Below are 27143 nucleotides of genomic sequence, written 5' to 3'. Positions count from 1 at the left end.
AGAAGTATACAAAATTTTGATAATACGTTCTAAATAACTAGTAAATTAACTCATATTCTCCTCTCAGAATGTGCAGCTCCCAAAGCTGCCAGTCCCGGAGCTGGAGACGACGATGGAGGTGTACCTGGAGTTCGCGTCGGTGGTGGTGAGCCAGCAGGCGCTGGAGCACTCGCGCGGCCTCGCGCGCGGCTTCATGGAGGAGCTGGGCCCGCGCCTGCAGGAGATGCTGCTCGATAGACAGAAGGAGATGGACAACTGGGTGAGAGATAGAATAACAACAGAAAAAACTTAACGTTGCACGATGGTGGTTTATCATACGGAAGTTAACGTGATTATGCAAGGATGCTAAACTAATTGCTAGCTAGGATATCAGAAACTAGAAAATTATATCATCCTCTTAATATGCATCTTTAATTAGATAATAACGAGTAGTTCATTGATGAGTGGCTTCTTGGTGTTAAAGTAAGGTGTTTTTCGGTTGATACATATAAATATGTATTAATTATATTTAATTTACAATCTTTTTCCAATAAATCTCTTTGAATAAGTCCTCTAAAAACGTAACGACGACAATAACTAATAATAATCAAAAATAATGTGTTAATTACAAATAACGTTGTATTTTGTTTATCGTAAAAATACCTAAACAGCTTAACTTATCTGTGACTAACGGTTAGATATTTGAAACGGTAGTAAAACAGCTACCCGGAAACAGTATAAATAGCTCTAAAAGTAGACTAACGACTATCAACTTCACAAAAAAAAGAAAAACCATTTCAAAATTTCCTCTCAACTGGACAAGCATTACATCCGACCCACGAGCCGTAACTCGACAAATAAAAGGAAACAACCTCCTTATCGCATAACGTTTACCTCTACAAGCCAAAACATAGTTACATGAACAAGTTTACTCGGCCCCCACAGTCACGGGCAACATGACGTCAATACAACTACCTACTTAAAATGTACATTAGACTACTCATACTATGTCTCGTCACTCTCGTGAACCGAAACGAAGGTTTAGTGCAACTAAAGAACAGTTTAGCAAACAGTGATAGCCCTTTGTTAATGAAAATTCTACAATCTATCGACGCGGCGACCAGTGATGAACACCTACTAGATGTGACGCTAAAATTACTAAAAAGTCTCTGTGCGTGTATGCGAGAAACACTTAATGCTAAAGAAGAAATCTTCAACAATGAGAAGAATCTAATAGACCCAAGTGATACTCATAATACTGATGTCAAAGTTTTAGATCTTTATAAAAAGATTTACAACAATACTTGTTTTAACTTAAGGCAAGAGTTGACTAAAAAGAGTAATGTCTCGAGTGAAGCGTTCGGTCATTCTAATTGTGGTAAACATCGTTTACAAGACAGTGACAATGAATCAGCCGTGAAGAGTTTACTCAGAACTAAACTAGATCACATCTTATTCAAAGCTCTCGTACAGACGCGACGTCATCATAAGTATACTATCAAGAGATACAATCTGTTTGGTAGAATCAAACCTCAGGTAAGACGCTCTATGAAACATAGTCTTATAATCATATTGACACTACATCCAGAAAAACAAGACATTACTTTAAGAAAGTACAATGTGATAGAAGAAGATTTACATAAAGTGCTTCATACAAACTCTAGTATAGAAATAGATATTATAGATACAAAATATGATCACAAAGAGAAGGAAAGCGAGGAAGTAGCTCTACCTGAAGTTTTCTCAGATTGTAATTTACAATCATTGTATACTTATTTAGTTGAAAGCGAAAAGAAAAACTTAACAAAAGTGTTTAGATTTCTTCGCAAAAGTAACACTATAAAAGTGTACATTGAAGTTATAACAACTAGAAATCATTCGGATTATGTAAACATTTGTTGTGAAAACGGCAAAATAACTCCTCTTTGTAAAAAAGATGCGATCCAAAATCTAGATTCAGATGAAGACTTTGGTACTTATAGTTTAAATAGAAACAAATCGACAAGTTTACATTATGATTATAAAATGACTATTTCAAGAATTGAAAAGTTGGTTAAGAAATTAAATGATAATGTGAAAAAGAACTTTGATAATGATTCTTCTGTACACAATAAAGGCAATAAAGAATTAACGAGTGATGTTCTACAAAATTATCCTACAACTATAGAAGGGAACAATGTAACTGATCAGGACAGTTTTAAGACAAACAGTATCTCAGAATTAGAAGCGAACTCACAAGACCCTCTCAAACTAAGAGATGTTTCAAGAGCTATTATATTGTTAAATGATTTTGTATCGAAGACTACTAAACATAATTTAAAACTACGAAAAAATAAAAAGGTAGATGTGGAGCTATTGAATACTACAGCTATAAATAATATTTTTACTACAATTCCTTCAACAACATTGAAATCAAATAAATCAGAAGGACTACCAACTAGCTTGCCTCCATTATATGAATACGTAACACCACATATGTCTACTACTACAGTTGAAAATGAAACTAAAAATAATAAAAGTAAAACATCAGACGCAATAAAAAACGTGACGAAATCGACCACTATTCAAAATATCAATGAAAATAATGAACTTGCGACCACTTCTATGAAATCAGTTGTTACTACTTCAGTATCAAACTCATCAGTAAATGATATGAATAATGAAATAATTTCACAAGTCGGCACTACTGATGTTGAAACAACATCAAGTATTACAAAAAACACGCTTAACTCCACTGAAGAAATCGAAACATTCACAACGGTTACAGTCACAAAATTAAGCACATTAAGTACTTTACCTATGATAACTATTTTAAATCATAAGAAAAGTTATGGTTATAATATGAATGATTCCAATATTTTGCATGAATGCACAAAAACCACCGAAGACATGACTTTGAAAGCCGATACTGAAAAAATAAATACTATATCCGAGATTAATAAGTTAATTAATGAAAATATGACAACTGCAATGAGTTCTGAAGGTGTGCAAGACAATGAAGTTGTAGACTACACTACGACTACTGAAATTATTAATGAGATCACACCAAAATACACTCAGGGACTTATTACTAACGACATTCAAACAGCTGAGACAAATATAATATCAACTAATGCTATGACAACTGTAGGTATCATAACAACTACAAATAAACCAGAAGCATTTAGTAGTTTACCCGTTGATCATAAAAGCCTTACAAATGTACCTCCTGGAATAAATGACAATTTAATAAAGAAAATTTTAGATTTAACTGATACAACAGTAAAAGAAAAAAATCAAGGCCTTACAAATGAAAATAGTGTATTAGTAGAGAGTAAACCGAAATATACCGAGGAGTTATCTAACAGAAGCAGCAAAGCTGCAGGTGAAAATGCAACATTTACTACTCCAATGACGACTGTAAGTATGTGGACTGATAATGAACTAGAAACACCTGATAGTAATACAGTCGATGATATAAACATTCCAAGCGTACCTTCAGATATGTATGTTAATTTAATTAACAAAGTATTTGATTTAACTGACACTACTAAAGGACACCAAATTCAAGAACCTACAATCAATGACAATAATATCTCGCACGTGAAAGAGGATTTTGATATAACTGACACAACTATGGGAGACAAAAATGAAGGAACTGAAAAATATAACAAGAGTATGTTAAATGACACTTATAAACCTAAACACCATATAAACTCAAACAAATATACAATTTATAATAAAAACGCGAGCATTATTGAAACAAGTTTACTTTTTGAACTAGGGCATAATAAGAAAGAAGATCATACATCTAAAGAAATAACTACAATAATGGAAAATACAAACGACCCCAATACAGCTTCAACCAACAAAGAAGTATTAACCATCTTACCAAATCTGGTGATCACACCGACAGCTGTAAATAATGATGATGATAAGTATAATAAGTATGTAAGTGAAACAGAATCTCCCAAACTTAATATGACTGACCAGTATCCAGGGTCTGTAAGCCCTAATCTCGCTGCAACGAGTGTAACGATAGTAGATGAGAATTCTTCCACCGCTATTCCACCGCCTACATATAATATTACTGATGCACTAAATGAAGTAGGACTTACAAGCAATACTGTTATTAATAAAGAAACGGAAGATTCTAATTTAAAGCCATTCTTAGCTGAAGCCAGCGATCAACCGAATGACTCAAATTTTAAATTAACGACAAGTACAGAACCATATTCAACATTGAATAGTACTCTACCAAGTACTTTGTCATCAGAAAAAACGGAATCAGGGAACCTGACGCCGAATACGATCCAAATTGAACCATATCAAAATATAACTAACGATATTTTTGATTTGGTGAACGAAATGACACCTTACGAGGATTCAAAAGATGAACTCGAACAAAATGTATTGCAAGAAAACATAACAGAAATAAACACAATAAATAATTTTATAACTCCGCCGTCAACCACTGAAACGACTTTCACAAATGTATTGAAAATAAGTAATAATGTTACGAAAATTAATAAACCAAATCTTCAAAATGATATATCTACTGCTACTGTAAGTAAAACCACTGATGAATTAACTGCTCAAATTGATAACACATTTAATGAAGTTTTATCTGACGAAACATACATAACTGAAAATCCTACGACCGAAAAATATACCAAAGAACGTGAAATATTCCCTGGTGTAACACCTAGTATAAACAACTACCAAACTACTATCGATATAAATAAATCTAACGAGACAAAAAACAGTAACAATAAGGACATAACTAATGAAAAATTCTCAAGCCAAAATATTTTATTTCAAGTGACAACCAAACCCAATATTTTATACGAAGATTCTGAGAATGTTGTTCAAATGAATCCTATCAATCAAGGTATTGAAGTTTCTAAGTCAATATTAGAACTTAAAGAAGAAACTGCAGTTCTTGACACAATCAACGATGAACATAAAATAACTACTAGTGTAAATAACTTTAAAACTACTAATAATATCAATAGCTCTAATGAAACAAAAAATATTAATAATACTGAAAGACTAGACAACAATATTACAAGCCAAACCAGTTTGCTTGAAGTTACAATTGAACCAAATAAAATGACTACAGAAATCTACCAAAATCCAGTGTTAGAAAATGTTCAAAATATTCCAACTAATCAAGATATGGAACCTTCTAAGTCAATAATCGACCTTATAGAAGAGACCGCAGTTATCAAAGAAATCAACGATGAACGTGAAACATTTCCTGATGCAACAACTAGCATGAATAGTTTAGAAAATACTATTAAAATAAATAAACCCAGAGAGGCAGAAAACCAAAATAATATTGAGACAGTACATACAAACACCACGAGTCAAAACAATCCATTAGAATTTACTATAGAACCAAATCCAGTTAACACAGAGATATACCAAAAACCAACGATGGATAATGTGATACAAATTGTTCCTACTAATCAAGATATCCATCTTTCTAAGCCGACATTCGAACTAAATGAAAAGACTGTGGTTCTTGACGAAATGAACGTAGAACACAGCATTTTTTCTGATGCAACTAACAGTTTGAATAACTTTGAACAGAGTGTCATCACAAATGTATCTAATGAATTAAAAAATATCAACAATACCAAACCTAATCAAGTTAATACAGATACATACCACAAATCTACGTTAGATAATGTGATTCAAATTGTTCCTATCAATCAAGATATTTATCCTTCTAAGCCGACAATGGAACTAAAAGGAGTAACTGCCATTCTTGACCAAGTGGAGGAAGAAAATAAATCATTATACGATGCAGTAACTAGTATGAATAGTTTTGAACCTACTACCGATATAAGTTGGTCAAATGAGATTGACACTAATAACACTGAAGCGATAAATAAACGCTTGACGGATGAAAATAGTTTAGTTACAGTTGCCACTGAATTTAATGGATCCTACCAAGATTATGCATTAGACAATGTTGTTCAAATTAAGCCTGCCAATCAAGATAATGAACCTTCTAAGTCAAAAGAAAATGCTGCTGTTCTTGGAACAATGGAGGCAGAAAATAAAACATTCTCCGATGCCACTACTAGTATGAATAATTTCAAAACTACTGTCGATATGAATATATCTAATGAAATAGAAAATATCAACAAGAACCTTACAAGCCGTGACAGTCAATTTAAACCTGATCTAAATCTATCTATTACGGAGACCTACCGAGATCCAGCGATAGAAAATGTTCTTCAAATCAGTCTTACAAATCAAGATATAGAGCCTTCTAGTTCAATTATTGAACTTAAGGAGAGGACTGCGGTCCTTGACAAAATTAACGAAGTACATACAACATTAGCCAAAATTACAACTGCTATGAAAAACTTGGAAATAAATAGATCTAACGAAGCAGAAAACATCAGTACTACTGAAATGATTAATAAAAGCGTGACAAGTCAAAACAGTCCATTTGAAGTTACAATTGAACCAAATGAAAATGTTGTTCAAATTTATCCGACTAACAAAAACATGAACCTTTCTAAGTCTATATTGGAACTGAAAGAAGAAGCTGCTGTTTTTGATGACACGAACGAAGGACATACAAGATTATCCAAAGTTACAACTGTTATGGATACCTTGGAAATAAATGAATCTAATGAAGAAGAGAACATTAGTAATACTAAAATGATAAATAAAGACTTTACAAGTCAAAAGAATTCATTAAAAGTAACAACTGATCCAAAACCAGCTGCCGCAGAAATTTACGAAAATTTTGGATTAAAAAATGTAATTCAAGTTAGTCCTACAAATCAAGATACTGAAGAAGCAACTGCAGTTTTTGACAAATTGGACGAGGGAAAAAGGTTCTCTGAAGTAACAACTAGTATGAATAACTTTGATTCTACCGCTACTATAAATAGGTCAAATGAAATAGACAATAACAGCAATACTGGAATAATTAATAAGAACTTGACAGATCAAGATAGTACATTTGAAGTTACAGGCGAAGCGAAACCAGGTACTACAGAGATGTACTTAGAAAATATTCCAATGGATCCTACAAATAAAGCTATAAAGTTTTCCAAATCAATAATAGAAGTAAATGAAGTGGCTGCGATTCTTGACGAGAATATCACATTTACACGTGAAACTATTAGTTCGAATAGCTACGGAAGTACTGTCACTATAGATAAACCTAATAATATAGAAAACCGAAGCACTGAAATTATAAATAATAACTTAGTGAGTCCTAATCATTCATTTGAAGTAACCATCAAAACCAACTCAGCTGCAGCTACGAAGATCTATCACGATCCATCGTTACAAGATATTGTTGAAATGAATCCTACTTATCAAAGTATTGAACCTTCTAGGTCTATTACTGAACTGAAAGAAGAGGCAGCTCTTAACGAAGAACATAAATCATCCCCAGACACAACTACCAGTATAAATAATTTAAACAATATCAATAACACTGAGAAAATAAAGAAGAACTTCGCAAGCCAACACAGTACATTTGAAGTAACAATTGAACCAAACCCAGCTGCTACAGAGATCTATCAAGATTCAGAGTTAGAAAATATTGTTGAAATTAATCCTACTAATCAAGATTTTGAACCCTCTAAGTCAATAGTTGAACTTAAAGAAGAAACTGCTGTTCTAGATGAAATGAATAACACGGGAAAGACATTAAGTTTACAAGAAGAGATTCAGCAAACTAACAGTGACAAGCAGATAGATTTGAATCCAGATATTAAAGATACAACCGACCTAAATTCAGCGCCTACGGAGATCTACCAAAATCCTGCGTTAGACAATGTAGTTCAAATTGGTCCTACCAACAACGATATGGAACCGTCTAAATCAATAATGAAAGTTAATGAAGAGACTGCTGTTTTAAATGTAATAAATAGCACAGAAAAGGCTTCTTCTATATCAAATTCCCAAAAAGAGAAACATTCAACAGAAAATGACAAACAGATAGATTTAATTCCAGGTATTGAAGATACAACACAATCTGTAACTGAAACTAAACCATATTTGATTGAAAACACAGAACCTTTAGATATTTCTTCCGTAACTACAAACATTCCAGCACATACATTGACATTTGCAGATTCGTTTAAATACCAAGTTAAACCACCGCATAGTCTGGGGGCTGACATTTTAGCTTATTTGAACGATAATCTACCACCTGATGAAGATTATGAATATGAAGAAACAAACCTCGAAACTAATAAAACAGAAATAAATACAGAAAGTAACTTTACCACACCACTTTCAATATTTGATACAGCTGAAGATCAAATTAGCTCAACTACTACCAGTTCTATGAACATACCAACAGAACAAATACTAACTATATCTAAAACTGCACCTTCAAATGATACAGTGTACGATGAAAAAGCTCATTTTACTCCAGATACCATAAATAATCGTTCTATAAATAGTACTAGTATCAGCACAGAAGCAAGAATTATGAATACAAGCAATTCAGTTGAAGTAACAAATCATAAATATATAAATAATACACTCACAGCCAAACAAGATAACCAAAATTATGTTGTGATTGAAAATACTACTGAACCAACTGACGAAGACAACGAAAAACTATTTGATTATGATTTAGAACATATTTCAGCATATAGTGCCAAAAGTATTGAGAAAGATGCTGACTATTCTGAAAGCACAATTGTTAATGTAAATTCTGATCTTAGTACAACTGAAACACTAGCAAAATTCAATGAAAGTTTGAATATTATAAATAGCACTGAACCTAACACCGACCGTGTTGTAGACTCTGAAATAAAAGTAAAAACTGAAATTAATTCGACAACACCTTTACCAAATGATGTGAAAACTGAATCAAATGAACAATCATCAACTAATGAAACTGCAGATGTATTTATATTATCTAATATAATACCATATGAAGCTAAAACAGACACCACAACTATAGAACCAATGACTCTTGAAACACAATCCGAAAATCATACAATAAAAAATCTGGCAGTATCATTACCTTATCAAGAACAAGACACCATTTATAATAGTGAAAGCATACGGGCTGCAACATTAACTACCGAAGTTCCATTAGAGACAGTACCTGACCTGAATCTCAAGTCAATGGCTTTAACCGAGGCACTTAATACTACCAGAAGCAACGATTTTCCAACACTAATTGAAACAGATGATATGCTGATTGGTATTCCAGACAATTTTACTTTAACTTCAAGTAAATCTACTGAGAATGACAACAAAACATTTACAGATAAAGAATCACTTACTATACCTATGTCTACAAATGTTTTAACCACTACGGCAGCACTTTCAACACATGCAACATTAAAAACTGAAAATATGTTAAACGAGGTAACTGTTGAAGCACCAATAGATTCTAATTTAGGTATTGAACCATACATGAATGTGACTAAACCTCTTACTTCATCACAAAACATATCAACTGAAGAAACTCTAGAACATGAAACGTACTTGACTTATGTAACACCTACAACTGTGAAAAACAATTTGGTCCCTAGTTCTCTCTTATTAAAAGAAACTACACAAAGGTCCGTAATAATTGCGCCACCTATTTTCGACTACAGCGAAAATTTTACGCGAAAAGACATAACAAAAGCAATTTCTAATAAAGATATCACTGAAAACGAACCAAAAAATATAACATCAGATATACTGAACAGTTTAACTGTTACTGATGAAACAAAAGAAAGTCAAGAGGAAACCAAAAGCAATATTCAAGAATATTTAGAACCAATAACGAATTCTTTACAAACTTCAAACCTGATATTCGATATTACCACGGAAGCTACACAACCAACGGTTGAAATTGAACCTAGTTCTACAAGTGCCATAGAAAAACCAGTATATAAAGACAAAGACGAAACTTCTTATGAAAGTATGGCACAAAAGTTACAAAAAATGTATCCAGATACTACACCATTTCAGCTAAGCACTTCGCTCCTCGTGAGGGCACACTCAGATGAACTAATTACATTACCATTAATAAAAACTAATAAAAGTCACGACCTAAGTGACGAAAACGATTATTTTTTCAAAGAAGAACTGACGGATGACGATATAGTTGACAGAGAAGTAACTAATCCACTTACTTCTGTGAAAGAAGACTCCAGTACCATTGACATCAGTAAAGAAGAAATCATAAAGACATCTAGTAATAAGAGCTCGAATAATGACGTAAAAACTAAGCCACAGTTTACACCTAAACCTGAACCTGATATGGTCCAATTAAGTATTAAAGTAGGTATAGAAACTGCTACAGATGGGATAAAATTTTCGTTACTTAGTATAGATGAAAATCCTAAAAATGACACTGTTGCAATAAATCAAACAGTTTCAAAAAAACAAGACATTTCAAATGATTTTGAAGAAACTAATCGAACTGGAGTAACGGTACTGCGATCTGAGGATAATAATAAAACTGCGGACAACGGCTATTATGATTTAACAAGAAGATCAAATCTGAAACAAAAAATGAAACAAGGAAAAGGAAATCTTACGCTTACTAATAAATCCAATAATACTTCCACAGCTAATATTCTTAAACTGAAAGAAGAGCTAAAGCTTAACAATACCTTTAATAATTCAAATGCATCAAAGATAAACCAAATAAAAGAGACGGCAAGAATTAGACCAGGCAGTTTGATAGACCCTCTGTCAGTAGAAAATCTAGAAGCGTTATATCGAAAATACTCACAAAATATGAAAAACGGTAACATTAATAGTACTCTTGACAATGAAAACTTAAGTTCGTCAAATGAAAGCGGGCAGAACAGCTCTGATCTATACAAACCAATATGGAACACAGATGGTAATGATGCGGATATCGACAGTTCTGAATTTATAATGAATAATACTGTGAAAAAGCCTAAAAATGCCAGTAAAGAAATTACAAGATCTCTTAACATGCACAAAAATAGTGTTCATTTTAAAGAAAATTATACATCAGGTGCTCAAAATAAATCTGATTTAAACGAAATGGCAAAGAAAACTTTACCCGTTGATGAAAATATTCTAGGAAAAAGCACACCAAAGATAGGATTAACTGAAGCCAACTCGAAATACCCATGGGGTATGAATATTAACGAATCAAATTACTCTGAAAATTCTACTGAAAGTTACAAATTCATTAATCAAACGAGAAGAAACATGGCGCACCAAATTCCTGCAGATGTTTTTGATCAAATAGGCATAAGAGATAAGATCACAAAGCTTGCAACTAGAACACCAAAGCTTGGAAACAAAGAAAAGTCTACCACTTTAAATATTAAACTTAGTAGACGTAGTATGTTCCAAAAAGAAAGTCCAACTGATAGTAAAAACATTGATGGAACTGAGACACAAACTACATCTGCAAAAGAAACTAAACCTTCTCCTTCTCCTAAAAGTAAAAAGCAAGTTGTTACTATTAACATAAACATACCTTATTTAACCAATCGTAGTCTTAGCACTAAAACAGCTAGAAAATTTGCTAAAAGAAGATTGGACAATAATGTATTAAGAAGTAATGCTGAAGATCTGAGAGAAATGACAGATCAGGAATCTTTAAGTGTTTTACCTGACACGCAATTTAATTCATCATACGAAATGATTGGGGTAACAACGCCTTCAGCCGACATTATGACGAATCAGATCAATGTATATAAAGAAACCATTAGCTCTTTAGACAATCAAGAAAATAATACTGAGAATGAATTTGGTACTTTAGTTAATAGTGACTTTGATGATGCTTCACCTGTAAATAAAGATATAAGTGGAAATATAACAACTATTAACAGTACTGTGAGTTACGATGAAAATGTCATAACAAATACAAATCCTTCTAATGATGAAATAAATATGAAAGACCCATATCATAGTACAATCGAAAACTTAAAATTAGATGAAATTCACGAAGAAAATGTAAATAGTGAGTCCACTTCGACTCCTGCTCTCGGTACTGTAAGTCCTTTACTAAATAAGGAAGATGCAGTAGATTCTAGCACTCAGACAGATCTTGATTTTACTAGTAAGAGCAACAGTAATATAAACACCAGATTTTATGAAGTTGAAGATACCAAAGAGACTCTTACAGCTTCTCAACAAACCGATATATCAAATACTTTAACGACCAAACTGCCGTTAACTGTATTGGAGAGTTATAACTTAGATTCAAATGGTGACTCAACTGAAGCTGATGATATTTTACCCAATAGTGAAGCAAACGTAACTATAAATCCATCGAATGAAGAAACCAAATTTGATTCAGAAAATATGTATGGCAGTGCACCATTACCATTAAATAATACAAAAACTCTATATAAAAACACAAAGCAAGAATATGATTTACAAGAACAACGATTTGATGACCAAAATAAGCTTTTTACAACACCTGTTGCAACATTAGAGATGAAATTAGGTGACTATGAATATAATCAAAATAAATCAAATACATTGAATACAGAAAACACTGTACAAGTACCAGAATATGATGACGTAGAACAACTGTTATCTACAACCGCATTAGAAATAAAAACAAGTGACAATGAAGATAGCCAAAATGATCACAAAACTGCAAAGCTTCACTCTGATAATATCTATTCAAAAGGTACTGACAATAAGTTTAATGAAAATCTCACCCCGTCAAATACTATTGATAACATTTTAGAACCAGAAGGTATCGATTCAAGTGTACATAACTATACATTACCTTTGATCAGTAACGAGTTTGATGAAAATAATACTACGAAGACTGTAAATGAAATGGGTACTGATTATGATGTAGAAGAAACTATGAACAACAATTTACAGATGGAGAAATATGAAACAACTTCGGAAATGCCTATTCCAACTAATGGAATGAACGGCGTCCAAAATACTGAAGTTTATGACGATTTAACTATAAATAACAATGAAATCATATCAAGTGACACTGAAAGTACTACAATTAGGACGCAAATAACTAAAACTACACCAAACAATATCCATAATTCATTATCGACTACAATAGATATGAAAACTAACACAAACAATGCTGTAATAGAACCAGAAAATTATAGCGATGAAGATGGAGAATCTAAAGTTAATAATTTGACCACTACAAGTGATTTAAACCAAATACCAGGTATAAAAGAGCACTCTGCAAATAATTTATCTACAAAAGATATGAAAGACTCATTGCTATTATCTGAAACTAATTTTAATTCAGAAACGTTGCCAAATTCACTATCATTATTTACCGAGAAAAATCAAAATTTCCAAATTTTACCAGAAGAAAAATATGACATAAACAATTTAGATGTACCAAGCAAACAAACAACTGCGCTAGGTATGGAAACGCTTGGTAAAGAAAACTTAGTACAACCATATGAAACCAATTCTTTAGCAACAATATTGTCTGAAACACCGTCACCGTCTACCATAGGTCTAGAAAATTTGGGAGTTACTGATAATACCTTACTAGAGGAAAATTATGATGAAACTAATTTGAATCTCCCTAATAACCAAACGGTTGCTCTTAATTTGGAGACAGGCAAAGTAATTTCTAAGAGTGATAATATAATACAAACAGCGAATGAAGACAACTTAAAAATGACAAACGTTTTTACTGCATCTAACATAAAAACACAAAATAAAGAAGAAAATAGACCGAGCACAATGGACAAATGGCAAATAACTACTGAACAGAATGTTGTTCTTCATAAACCCGGTTTTCCACAGAAAGTTGAGACATCTACTGAACAAAATAATGATGTTATGGCCCAAGACACGAACACAATACAATATTTCGGTATCCATGATATTACAGAAACTGAAAATACAACAGGCATTTTCCAAGCATTTGAAGGTGACACAGAAGAAAACATCTTATATGGAGTTAAACATAAAGATGTTACAATTTATGATAGTTTATTCGGCACGCAGTCTACGCTAGCTTATGATAGTAAATCGAATCATGAACTTAATGAAATTACAAGACCTATTACTGAAATATTTAAAGAACCACTGCTAAATAAAGAAAGAGAAGAAAACGGTGCCGACCCTGCATCTTTAATGGTTGACAATGAAACTAATATAAATTATGCATCTGAAAATACATTATTCAATCTAATAAATACGACAAAGTCAAATGAAATACATACATCAGATTCTACTGAAACTAACAGTGGAGAATTAAAACATACAACACCAAATAACGAAACTGATCACAATATGAAAGAACTAAATGAAAATTTAACTACTCCCAAATTTACAGCCAAAGAGGCTCTACCTGAAATACATACAAATCCTCTACTAGAATATGATACTAGTTATGGACAAGAAACAGAAAAAGATACAACTATTGCTGGGACTAAAAATAAATATATGGAAACTGAAATATGGAATACCGAAACTCAAGAAGCTAATACTTTAGTATCAAACATAAAAATAACTGATTCAAAAGAAAAAGAAGACGACCTAGCATTACATCCACATATAAAAGTAGTGCCACTCAAAAATACTTTCGCCAATCATTTCGTTCCAAACATATACATTTTAGATCCGACAACAAGTCAATTTGTTTTGGACCGTCATAACGTAACTAAACAAATATCAAAACATGTCAATGCATTTGATTTTAAAACTCAAATATACGGAAAATCTACTACTAAAGTTTATGTTGAAACAGTGACTGATAATTACATTACTGATGAGAATAATTTCATTGATAAAATAAAAGAAGAAAGTACAATTACAGGTACTATTGATAACACAGGCAAAGTCTTGTTTAGTAGTAAAACTTCTAAAGAAATTGTATCAAGTCCTGATATTAAAACGATTGCTGAAAAACAACTAAACAATAAAGAAAGCAAAACAAAATTAACTAATATTGTAATGTTAAAAATTGATACGAACACTACAAACACTGCCAACAAGTTTACTTTAAATAATGGTTCGAAAACAAATCTAGCACACAAAGGTGATGTGAAATCTGTATTCTACGTCCGTGAAACACTCAATAAAGTTGGTGAAAACGCGACCAATACCAAAACTAATTTCGTTATCAGCCTTCAAGATGGGTTGAAGAATATTTCTTATGCCTATACGCCGGGAATCGGTAAACTAACTTTTAAAGATACAAAGAAAGGCACTGATAGAGTCTTTACTTTACCAATTGCGAAAAAACCCTATGAATTTATAGCTAAAGTCAATAAAATTATCTATTCGGAATCATCTACCGCAAAAAATACGAGGAGACCAGATTTTGAGAACCTTCTCACGAAATTAATAGATTCTCAGTTGTTAGATAAGAATAAAGTCAAGATATACAGTTCGAGGATAAATAGACATCGATATTTGCACCCTGATGATTTCGTGACGAGGAATATTAAATATAATACATACCAGCCAACGACCAAAGAAGATCTTGAAATGTTGAAACGTAAGACTAAATTGCGGCCACAACCTCAAACGTCATGCGCTATACTACAAACACTGAGACACAAGTTCATCACAGCTCTAGAATTCAAGGCATTTTTAAAAGCATCAAATTGTACTACAGAATTTCAGACAGTACGACCAAAAGTCAAAATCAACAGATTCGTTCATTTCCCTGTAAAAATAAATAGGAATACACAATCGAATGTTTTCGGTAATAAAATTAAAGAACCAGGGTTTGTCACGAAGAAAACGTACAGACACAGGTTATTTTCTACCGAAGTACTAATGGATCCTTTAGATAAGACACATTTGTACCCAGTGAAACCTGTTAAAATGATGAGAGTATCTACGAGAAAGCCTGTGAGGAAGATGAAACGTTTGCAAATAGGTGGCTTTAAGAAAAAGGACATCATGACAATGAATACAAAAGACTTTTTTTCTCAACATCGTTTTGTGACGCCAGGTTTGCTCTCACAATACTTTCAACCACGTCCGAAGTACGTGAAGAACCGAGTTCCTTTAACTCCCATTCCTAGAATCTCTATCTTAAATCCTCGATTTGATATGCAAGATGGAGTACAAAGGTTTGACAGAGCGAAAACCTTATTCTTTCCTAAAAGGGAAGAAGAGGAAATATTCCGAGAAGAGTTTACTCACCATCACCCAGAAGGCTTTAATTGGAAACAGAAAATCAACTCTGTCCAAGAAGCTTTTCACAGAGACGTGATCCCTACTTTGCCGAAGCCAATGAGACTGAACAACATGATGGATAGGCCTTACACATCTCAGATAATATATGCGAACCCGAATGCTGTGAGAGATAGGATCAATTCTTTAAGAATGAGGTTAGACAGAGCTGAATATGTGAAACCTCGGGGATCTTTGAATGACGTCAGCATTAGTTACCAGAAGCCTATAAGTAATTCCTTAGTGAACATGAATCCTGAGCAATTTTACTATAGAAGAAGTAATAAGAAAGCTATAGTCACTACAACGACTACTGTAAGACCAGCAAGAACGCATAGACGGAGAAGAACTATTTTCTTTTTGAGTCCAACTGTGTCGCTTAGCTTTGAAAAGTTCGAAGATATATTAAGATAAGAAGTAAGTAAGTCTCCTGTAGTAGGAGCGCCGGCCGCATTTCACGTCATTGCAGCTTAAATGACATAATTCGTCGTGCTCTTGTCACCGCCGGCGTGCCAGCTGTTCTTGAACCTAATGGGCTGGCACGTGACGATGGCAAGAGACCTGATGGTATGTCGTTGCTACCTTGGAAGATGGGTAGGCCTTTGGTATGGGACGCAACTTGCGTCGATACCCTTGCGCCATCACATCTTCCTAGCACGTCGATTTGCTCCGGCGCTGCTGCTGCAGCTGCAGAGTCCCTCAAACGGCGCAAATATGCAAATCTTATTGGTGATTGCATATTTGAGCCGTTCGGAGTTGAGACGATGGGGTCGTGGGGTCCGAGTGCAAAAAAAATTTTCTTTGATATCTCTCGCCGAATAATCAGCACGACACGTGACCAGAGGGCTGGCCTTTACTTAGGGCAAAGAATAAGCATTGCCATTCAACGTGGCAATGCTGCCAGCCTTCTGGGCACGTTACCCGGGGACGGCGATGCGGAGATATTTTATGATGCCTTATTTTAATTTTAATTTTGTTTATGTTTAGTTCCTTTATTATTATTATTTTTTTTTCGTTTGTACATATAAAATTATTATTTAATGTATTAATTTAATGTTTAGTTCTAGTTAATTATCTATAACACAGAATGAATTAAACAAAATAAAAACTTGTATTTTAGATAATAATAAATAATTTTAATAAATATATTATGTTGTTTTCTCTTACCCCGTTGGAAGCCTCTTTAATAAACTTTGTACATGATATTATAATACGCATCACAAATTACATGACCATTCCATTAGATTTATGTGGTCATATTTTCTTCTTACAAAACCAGCTGTAAGATAAGATGACGCCCGATCATCACAACAAAACCACTGTCTCTTTAAAGCCCTTCTCCCATTACGATACGTCCGCGCGACTCTAGTCTCGGAGACTAGTCGCCACGAAGTATCTCACATACATTTGTATGGAGTCTGTCAAACTTGAAACGTGGTGGAACTATATAGTTCCGCGAACATGTTTCCTGAACATAGTTCCAATTAGGAAATGAATGATTCCATGTTCAATCCGCTCCCGAACATGAGCGCATGTCTACGCGAGACGCGACGCACAAGCGACCAACACGGCGGGTATCGCGAGACTAGTCGCGAACGCGTAGAATACCAGTATCGTCATGTGAGAGTCTCCATACAAATGTATGTGAGATACTTCGTGGCGACTAGTCTCCGAGACTAGAGTCGCGCGGGCGTATCGTAATGGGAGAAGGGCTATAATGTGAGAGTCTCCATAGCTTAGAATCGCAGTCGCTTAGCTCGCAGAATCAACAACCAAAGCTTAAATGCTTTGGTTGTTGATTCTGCGAGCCCAATAAAAATAATATAATAAAATAACATGTCAAACACAGAGTACTTTATATGTCAAATACTATAATGAGTGACATAATAAATTGTCGAAAACTCTTTTTATTTGTAAACTTAAATGCAAATCAATCTCTCAATTTGCACAACAACTATTTAAAACCTTTCCCCCTACCAACAAACAATACTATAATTTACTCATCTTTACGTTAATTCCTAGGTGACGAACTGGTGGCTAGACGACATGTACCTGAAGGTCCGGCTGCCTCTCCCCATCAACTCCAACCCCGGTATGGTGTTCCCTCGCCGACACTTCGCCAAGATGGAGGAGGTCGCCGACCTCGGAGCTCTGTTCATCGATGACATACTCGATTATAAGGAAATGCTGGACAGGTTAGACAAATATTATTTGAAATTATGCCGGTTTCAATCTAGAGATTTAACAAACGTCGCCCGTTGTGATTAGACATAGACATACAAACAGATACCTACCCATATAAGTATGTATTGCATATTAAAACTGTTGACCCATTTGAGGACCCAATTATTATTTGGGATGTTAAGATCAGGTAAAATAAGTGCTCTTTATAGTTTTAGCAATTTGATGCTAGTGAGGTATCTACCAAAATCAGACTTCTGACCTACTTACTGGGTTGCCTTGACACTAAGTAAAAAGACCTATCGAATTTCTACTCCATCAATACATTTTTTATTTCAAATTGTCTCCAATAAACATAATTTATCGAAAAATATTCAGCATCAAAGACATTAATCAGGGAAACTTCATATTTCATATAATTTTAATTTCATTTTAAAACGTATATTTTTTTTCCAGAGGAGAGCTTCCTCTAGAACGAGCCACGAGCCGCGAGAAAGGCCAGCCTCTCTGCATGGAGCAGTTCTATCGTCTGCTCGGGGTCTGTCGTATACCAGAGGTGGGAAAAGACCGCCAGGAGATGCCGCCGGTCAGGAGTGGGACTGAGGAGCAGGAGGAACTGGTGGTCGTCGCCTGCAGGAACTATGTAAGTTAACAATATTATTGTTGTATCTTTTCATTAATTTATTCATCATGGCTCTTGTAAAAGTGGTTCAAGATGCCTGAAGGCTTTTGAAATGCCTAAGCTGTTTGTCTGTGACTGAAATAGCAGGTAAAGGGTCAATCTTATCACGTGTTCTCTAAAGCATGGACATTGGAGACGTTCAAAACATCTATAGAATGTCCACGCTAAGGTTGCTGAACCCACGCAACTAGCTACAAGCGCCTTTTGTTTCTTATAACACGCAAATCCTTGCAGAGTAATCAAATCTTAAATGTGTTTTGGTCAGACAAAGGCCCCACCATAATAATATAGAAATAATTAAAATATTTTTACCATATTTTTAGCAGTCAATACAATCGATTCATTGTAAAACTAGAACTTTCCCTCACACAAAGACAAGAAAATATTTCAAACTTTAAATCTAACCCGCCAAATTCCATTACTCGTTCAATAACAAGAGTAAATCCATTACTTAGACGGATATAACTTAGTTAGCACTTAGTCGCCGCGGTGCGCTTTATCACTTAAGCGAGAGACGTCCCCCTCGCTAGAATAACTTATTTTGTAAAGTTTCCAACAAGATGCGCCAAGTTTCGTAGAGGAGGTGTTCGGGGAAATGCATTATACATAACTTTGAAATTTCGGCATAACTTTTTATTTATTAGGTTTTCGTATAACTTGAGGAAATTGCAAAGCTACGGCTCCCTGTTAAAAAAATTGGTTCGTTAATGTAAAAGTTCAATGCATTCTTAGATAATTAATGAGTTGGTGTCGATAATATGTTTGGCGGGTTTGCATGTTACGTAGTGAAGGAATAAAGTTTAAATGGTTGTAATACTCAGACTGACAACAATCGATTTCATATAGTTATTACGAAATTTTTTGGTAGATCGCATTACACATTTTCAAGATGTGTAAGATACAGTGTGTATTGCAATGTACATTTATTACTTAAAATGGCCTTATTCAATCAAACGAACATATTTATGCCTTAACACACTTTAAAAATACTTCCATGTGATGTATACCCCAAGAAAAAAAATCTTCAAGATCCACAAGTTTCCCTAATTTGACCATTCCTCTCCAGTTCTACCCGATCCCAGTGAAGGCAGTAGACCGCGGCCGGCTGACTCCTGGCGAGATCCAAGCTCAGCTGCTCCACGCCATGGTGGACGCGGCAGGAGCTCCTCCTGCACCCAGGGTCGGTCTCCTCACAGCCATGAACAGAGACCAGTGGGCGAGGGCCAGGGAACATCTGATTAAAGGTACTTTCTAAATGTTTTATGGCATCAAGATTTTATTCGGTTGTTTAAGCTTAATTTTAGTACAGCTAACGTTATTTAGGATCAATGTTAGACCTTCTAAATAATTTTTCCATACTCTAGTAAAGTAGTAAATAATAAAAAAAGTTTCGTGTTTTTATGGATCTTAGTTTTCACTTGAAGCACTTAGTAATTTGTAAACTTTAGTAGTTTTAACACTTCAGTATCGCTCTCAAGAATTTTTTGAGTTTCAAAACCTGGGCGCAAAGCAGATAGCTACTTTTCTTCAAATAGAAGGAACTAAACGATTTGATTGCTGTACGATAATAGAAGGAACTAAAACAGGATTTATTTTAAGTAAAAAAACAGGAAGCACTTTTACAGAAATTATTGTTAATAATATAACATTGAAGCGTACATTTATTACTAAATTAAATATCAAAACAAAATTACAAAATTATACTCACTTTCACGTCTGTTTCCCAGACGAGATGAACCGCATGAACTTGGAGCTGATCTCCCGCGCGCTGTGCATCCTGTGCCTGGACGAGGCGGGCGGAGACCGCGCGGACACCGACCCGGAGACCAACGCCATGCTGCGGGCCATGCACGGCGCTGGCACCAGGCATCACTCCGCCAACCGCTGGTTTGATAAGACTGTTCAGGTGAGAAGCAATGCTCATATACAACAATATTTTTTATCATGAACACGCCATTTTCCCATACTCTCCCCTCTTTTCAACAGAATGCTATATAAATACTAGATTCCGAGGCTTTCTAAGCAAGCCAGTATACATAGTAGAAGCTTGTCACGGTGTTGGTGGCTCAGACTACTTAGTTACTGTCAAAATAAGAGAAAAAAAGGCGCGGATATAACTTATTCTGCCTCTATATACATCCTTTGTAGTTATTATGTTTGATTTTATAGAAACGAGCTTACTACATAACAATAACCGTCTTTTTTTGTATATCTCTATGAAAGACTAGCTACTTGCAGTCACCGAATCATTCATAAGCCTTTGCTTGGTACATGATACTTGGTAATGAAGTACATAAATACAAAACGAAAATATTTCAAGGTACAGGGCCTGAAAGCCAACAATTGCAATTTGCAAGTACTAGTCTACATAAATGTATTTTCTTCCCCAGCTGATAATATCATCAGACGGCACAATAGGCATGTGCTACGAGCACAGCTCCGCAGAGGGCGTGGCGGTGGTCCGCCTGGCTGAGCGAGCTCTCGCCAGGGCCGAGGTGGCCGACCGTCCGGCACCACCACCAGCATTGCTGCCCGCCCCGCAAGCCATGAAGTGGAACATTACTGCAGAAGTGCAGAGGAATATTGAGCAGGCTGCTAGGGATTTAGATCGGTAGGTGTATTTGAAGTACTTTTTTAATTAGACTTTTTCGCAGGCAACTGGCGCCGGATGAAAAAAGTCGAGTTTAGTAGCGTGCGATTCGAGCTTTTGTTCTTCAGTGAACTACAGTTATTATAGATGTGACATTTTTTTTTATTTTATCAACTAGTTTTTTCTCTGAAAATTTAAAACTAAAAACATTTTTAATACAAAATTGCTAACGAGTCTTAAAGGCAATGTGAATTTTAAGGTTTACCTACTACAAACCGTGATGGTTTAAATACTAAAATACTAATATTTTGAGCGCAATCGAATTATCCTTCACAATAAGGCACAACACTTGTTCCTTTATTTGACACATTATAGATAAAATTGAACACTGTTTCTTAATTCATATCACCCCATATTTTTCTCTCCACAGTGCTATTTCAGACCTGGACTTCAAGGTGTACACATACCGCGGCTACGGGCGCGAGTTCATGAAGTCTTGCCGCACCAGCCCTGATGTCTACATACAGCTGGCGATACAGTACGCTTACTACAAGTGAGTTATATATTTTATTTATACCTAGCTACCTAGCTGACCCGTGCAGCTTCCCCCGCGACTATTATTGCCACAAAAACCTTTCCCGTGTCTTTCCGACTTTACAATTTTACAAAAACAATAAGTCGGATTGGTTGAGCCGTTCTTGAGTTTTGCGCTTAGCAATACATTTAGATATATTGTTTATAAACATTGGTTGCTTCAGTTAGGTAACATTTTTGATTTCCATACGGGAAAATTATTATTTTGTGCGATTCACAAATTGTTGTTTTGTGATTGGTAACTCTTTCTGTCCCTTGTTTAAAAGTGTTCGTGTCCCCGCGACACGAGAGCAATTCATAGAGCGGGAGTTGTATTTGAATAAAATGCCTTTCCGTACGCGTAGACACAAACACAAAAAACCTTTGATAATTAACAATACAACAATATAATAATAAATATTCGCTTATTTTCCTTTACCTAAAAACCTAAACAAATTTACCACAGAGCAAAAGTCATAAGTCTTAATTAAGGATAGTTCTTATAATATCCTCCTACCTGTTATCTGTACAGCGACCAATTTCTTAGAAACTGGCTAAAGATGCAGGACTTTATTTATAGTGTTCAAGTGTGTGCACAATACACAGGTACACTCTCTATTCCTTCACTCTCATAGACTGGTAGGCTAAACCGACACGATCAGTAAGAGTTCACTGACTGATAAATCATTATCGCACAGCCTGAACTACAGAAGTTGAAAACGTACAATTTAGATCTTTTATGATGTAGCTGCTACGATAGGATTTTAAATTAATCCACCTCTAAGTTATAAAGTTTGTATGGATTTCGTGATTTTCCGAACTGGAGCATGAATGTGCATTTTTGGGATTTTTGGTTGCAATAAAAGACACATGTGTCAGTGTTTCGTTAGTGTTTTCGGAAAATCATACGCTACCTGGTTTAAATAGAAGATAAGCCAACTTTTCGTGTTCCTAACAAATACGTGAGAAGAGCCGCAGGGGTCCTATACCTATACATATAGTAACTAGTATATACGTACAGTAACTAGTAATATAATATATAGAAAAGCTATAAATTAGTTCAATGTTCCTTACACTCTTCTCAGGATGTACGGCTACCTGGTAACAACATACGAGTCGGCTTCCCTCCGGCGCTTCCGTCAAGGTCGTGTTGACAACATCAGGTCAGCTCACGGCCCCGCGCTGGCCTGGGCTGCGGCCATGTGCACCGCGGAGACCTCCCCGCTGAACGACGGCACTGATGATGGGCAGAAGAAGGTGTCCTTCAATCTGTATGGGGTAAGGACTTGTTCTGTAATTATGTAAACGTGGTAAATGCTTGCTGATTAAAATAGATATTGGAAAACTGCTGAAAGGGAATCTTAGTATTCTGGATCTCTTAGTATTCTCTATTCTTCAAGGAATTTGTTTGTTCACAATATACAATAGATTTTTCATGAGTCTTGCCCTTGTTGTTATATCTCTTTTTTGTCTTTCATCTTATTATTGTCCTTAGTGAATACCTTAGACGTATGGACGTATGCTGCTTAAATAGCCTTATTGCACAAAACAATATTAAACAAAAGGCTTAGTAGATTTTTTTAGCTTTATCACAATTTAATTGGAAAAAATATATCTTGAATCTTCATAGAAAGATTCCTACTGATTGTAATAATTTCTAGATTATCTCTAAAAAAATAAGTAAATTTAATGTCCCACTGCTAAGCAAGGGTCTCCTCCCGTAATGACCCCTCCCGGGTTAGGCCTGGAGTCCACCACGCTGGCCAATTGGGGGTTAGCGGATTATACCTTGATAAATCTATTTATAGGAGCAAAAGAAACTAGAGTTATTCGAAGAGGCAGCTCGCAAGCAGACCTCGATCATGGAAGCCAACATCCTGGGCAAGGGCATCGACAACCACCTGCTGGGTCTGAGGGAGATGGCGCGGGAGACCCTGGGGGAACTGCCGCCAGTGTTCTGCGATGACGCTTACAAACAGATGTTTGAGTTCAAGATGAGTACCAGTCAGGTGAGGTAAAATTGATAACTTGTAAACAACTGTTCTTAAAAAGGCACTCATTTATATTTGCGCTCAGTAATCGGTGATTGATGCCATCATTCCATACAGGTATCTCGCGTGATGCTATTAATCTTATTTTATTATATGTGCTTAATAGTATTAATCCTAAATGTACGTTAAAAGTTGACTCCACAATGAGGACACCTGACGATATAGAGGTACATAAATTAAATTCAAATGCCTTACGTATCACGTGCAGTCATTAAACATAATTCATTTCTTGATCAGCGAGTGATCGCAACTAGCTTTAAGTGGGTACACAATAAAAAAAGATTTTCTGTTTTGGTCTTATCTTAGGTATTCGTACAATATAACTACTGTATCTTCTTCTTCAGGTTGCAACAACTACGGACGGCACATTCATGGGCTACGGAGCAGTCTGTCCCGACGGCTACGGCTGCAGCTACAACCCAAAGAAGGACTCGGTAATCTTCTGCATAGCTTCCTTTACTTCTTCCAGCGTCACCAACACGGAAGCCTTTAGACAGTCTCTAGAAGAAGCCCTCGACTCCATGAAACTAATGTTCCAAGCCAAGAAGGTGGAGACTTAAGAAGAGAAGAATCTTGCACCAGGTTTGATAGAAGAATATAGATGCACTATTGTGGAAAGGGACTGTTCTGTTTTGGAAAGGTTTTCGCTTGTGTTATTTTTATAGAGATATTTTAAGTATTTTCGGCTGCAAAATACCTTGGGCTGTTTTTACAGATACGCTGAAAGAAGTAACGCAATTATACAGGTTATCCAGGGCAAACCAAGCGCTGATGGCTCGTGTTAAACCATGACATTGCCATTATAATTGTAGCCAAACATTGACAATTGTACAAAACAATAAACCGCTTAAAAAGTTAACAATTTGAAGCGAGATTTAAAAAAGCGCTTATAAAGAAAAGCGTCACGTTGAAACTAGCTCAAGGTTTTTATTTAAATTTATCTGTATATCGCGTACATATCTTAAAAGTTAGTGCAAGCAATCTGTCCTATAGTATAAAATATTTGGATATGTTTATATATAGCTAAGATATTTGGCTAAAAACTGCAGGTTTAAACTAAAATGCAATTATTTACACTGTTCTAAAGCTCTAAGATTATATTATTTAGTTATAATTATATAAACGCACATTGTTTAAGAAATTGAAAACATATCATGAATGGACTTTTAGGAAAGTAAAAAGTATGAAAATCGTCTAGTGTGAGATTATTATAATAATTGGCAATTATCTACTGAGAAATTAAATAAATTATTAATTAGAACAAAAAAATATGTATATGTGCTTTTAAGAAAACGAGAATTAAAGTTCTTAAAAAAGAAATAAATTAATAATATTTATAAAAGTAACTCTTTCAATCTTCAATGAGTTACTAATAGTAACTAATTAATTATACAGAACCTAAAAATTCTGAATTTGATCCCAAATCATTAATTGGCGAACGTTCAGAAGTAAATATGATTGAATTGAATCATAAAAAAACGTATAGTACGCACGAAAGCTAAAGTAACGCACGGAAGATATTTGTGTATTTTAAATAACATAAATACACGAAATATAATTAATCATATAACATAAGTACATACTGTATTGATTTAAACGCGCTAAAAATCTAATACTCTATTAAAGTCGTTTAGAAAGGCTTGTTGTACACATATTTGGTTCGGCATTAATATGCCTAGCCGGCCGGCAAAACCGAATGTGAGTAGATGAACCCGATCGGCAAAAGCCGAACAAGTGAGTCGAGTCGGTTTTGTTGTTCAATAAATATTGTTGTGATGAACCGATTATGTGTGTAGCAAAGCCTAATCAATTTAGATGATATTATAATTTATTATTATATTATAATAATTATTTATTATTAATAGTTTTTATCAAACTGTTGCCGTTCTATGTCTTATGCTATTTTGAGGTGGCTTGGTCACCGTTCCATAGTTTATTGTAAAATAACAATTATTATTAGTTATTATTACACAGTTATCGGTGTTATATATTATTAAGAATATAAATAAATATATTACCAGTTTAGCTGATATTATAATACAATTATAAGTCGAATATATTTTCAACGCTTATGTTTTGAAACTGCAACGTCAATTGATTAGATTTTTGTAGTTATACTTATAGTAAAATTAGAGCACTATAGAATATATAAATCAAATATATTGGACGTACTTGTGTATATAACTTTATAGTTTTAAAGTAAGCATAGTGTTGCACTGCTTGCGAAAGTCAACTCTTTCTATAAATGAATTTTAAAATTATATATCAATCTCGATTATTATATAATATATCCAAGTGACTTTTAAATATATCCGTTTATCTATATTACGGGTAAAACCTCTCGTTGTTTTGACTGAAAATATCTCGACATATCAAAATGTAAGCCAATGAATTTAAAATGTTATGGAGGACATTTAGAGCTTTTACAATTTATATACATATATCTATACATTTGTTGTTTGTTCTATCTATTAAACCTTGTAGTGTTAGACTTTGAGAAATGAGGACATACTGTGGTTATATTGACGAACTTAATGCAAAAATTATGTTGGTATAAAAATTATTCTGGCTTTTGTAAAAGGTTTAAGGAATGTTTTGACCGTAATTCAAAGTTTCAGATGGTTACAGCTTGTTAAAATGACATGTTTGTTAACTCAAACCACAGGGTGTACTCTCTCTAATGAAAATCTTGTTAAATCCTATGATCTCTTTACTTATATTTAAATATAAAATAATTTGATTATTTATATAAATGTCCAAAATTTTCAATTACTGAAAGTAATAATTATTGACTATCAATAAAGTCAACGTTAATGATAATGTAACATACAAATTCGAACATTTTGAACAAGAATATAATATACAAAATAAAATCAGAAAAAAGTTAAGAAATTTTGATTTTTCTTCAAAATTTTAATCGAAATTTATCATAGCATCTATGACAAATTCATCTCGATATATATTCTTAAAACCTTAAAAACTTCAA

The 27143-nt window shown here is 34.3% G+C and overlaps 1 protein-coding gene across 1 annotated transcript in view; it reads left to right on the top strand.

Moving 5' to 3' along the window:
* Nucleotides 1–26928, top strand: part of LOC142976408 (vesicular acetylcholine transporter-like) — an 87176-nt gene extending 60248 nt beyond the window's left edge. Inside the window, exons 4-13 of the mRNA XM_076119742.1 lie at nt 68–259; nt 18103–18275; nt 18718–18904; nt 20010–20187; nt 20671–20849; nt 21334–21554; nt 21964–22086; nt 23192–23384; nt 23915–24115; nt 24502–26928. Of these exons, the coding sequence (XP_075975857.1) occupies nt 113–259; nt 18103–18275; nt 18718–18904; nt 20010–20187; nt 20671–20849; nt 21334–21554; nt 21964–22086; nt 23192–23384; nt 23915–24115; nt 24502–24717 (1818 nt within the window). The 5' untranslated portion in view covers nt 68–112 and the 3' untranslated portion in view covers nt 24718–26928. The remainder of the gene's footprint in view (nt 1–67; nt 260–18102; nt 18276–18717; nt 18905–20009; nt 20188–20670; nt 20850–21333; nt 21555–21963; nt 22087–23191; nt 23385–23914; nt 24116–24501) is intronic.
* The last annotated feature ends 215 nt before the right edge of the window (nt 26929–27143 follow it).

This window comes from Anticarsia gemmatalis, chromosome 11 (assembly GCF_050436995.1).
Source record: "Anticarsia gemmatalis isolate Benzon Research Colony breed Stoneville strain chromosome 11, ilAntGemm2 primary, whole genome shotgun sequence".
Taxonomy (NCBI): Eukaryota; Metazoa; Arthropoda; class Insecta; order Lepidoptera; family Erebidae; genus Anticarsia; species Anticarsia gemmatalis.
This window is presented reverse-complemented; position numbering and strand designations above follow the sequence as displayed.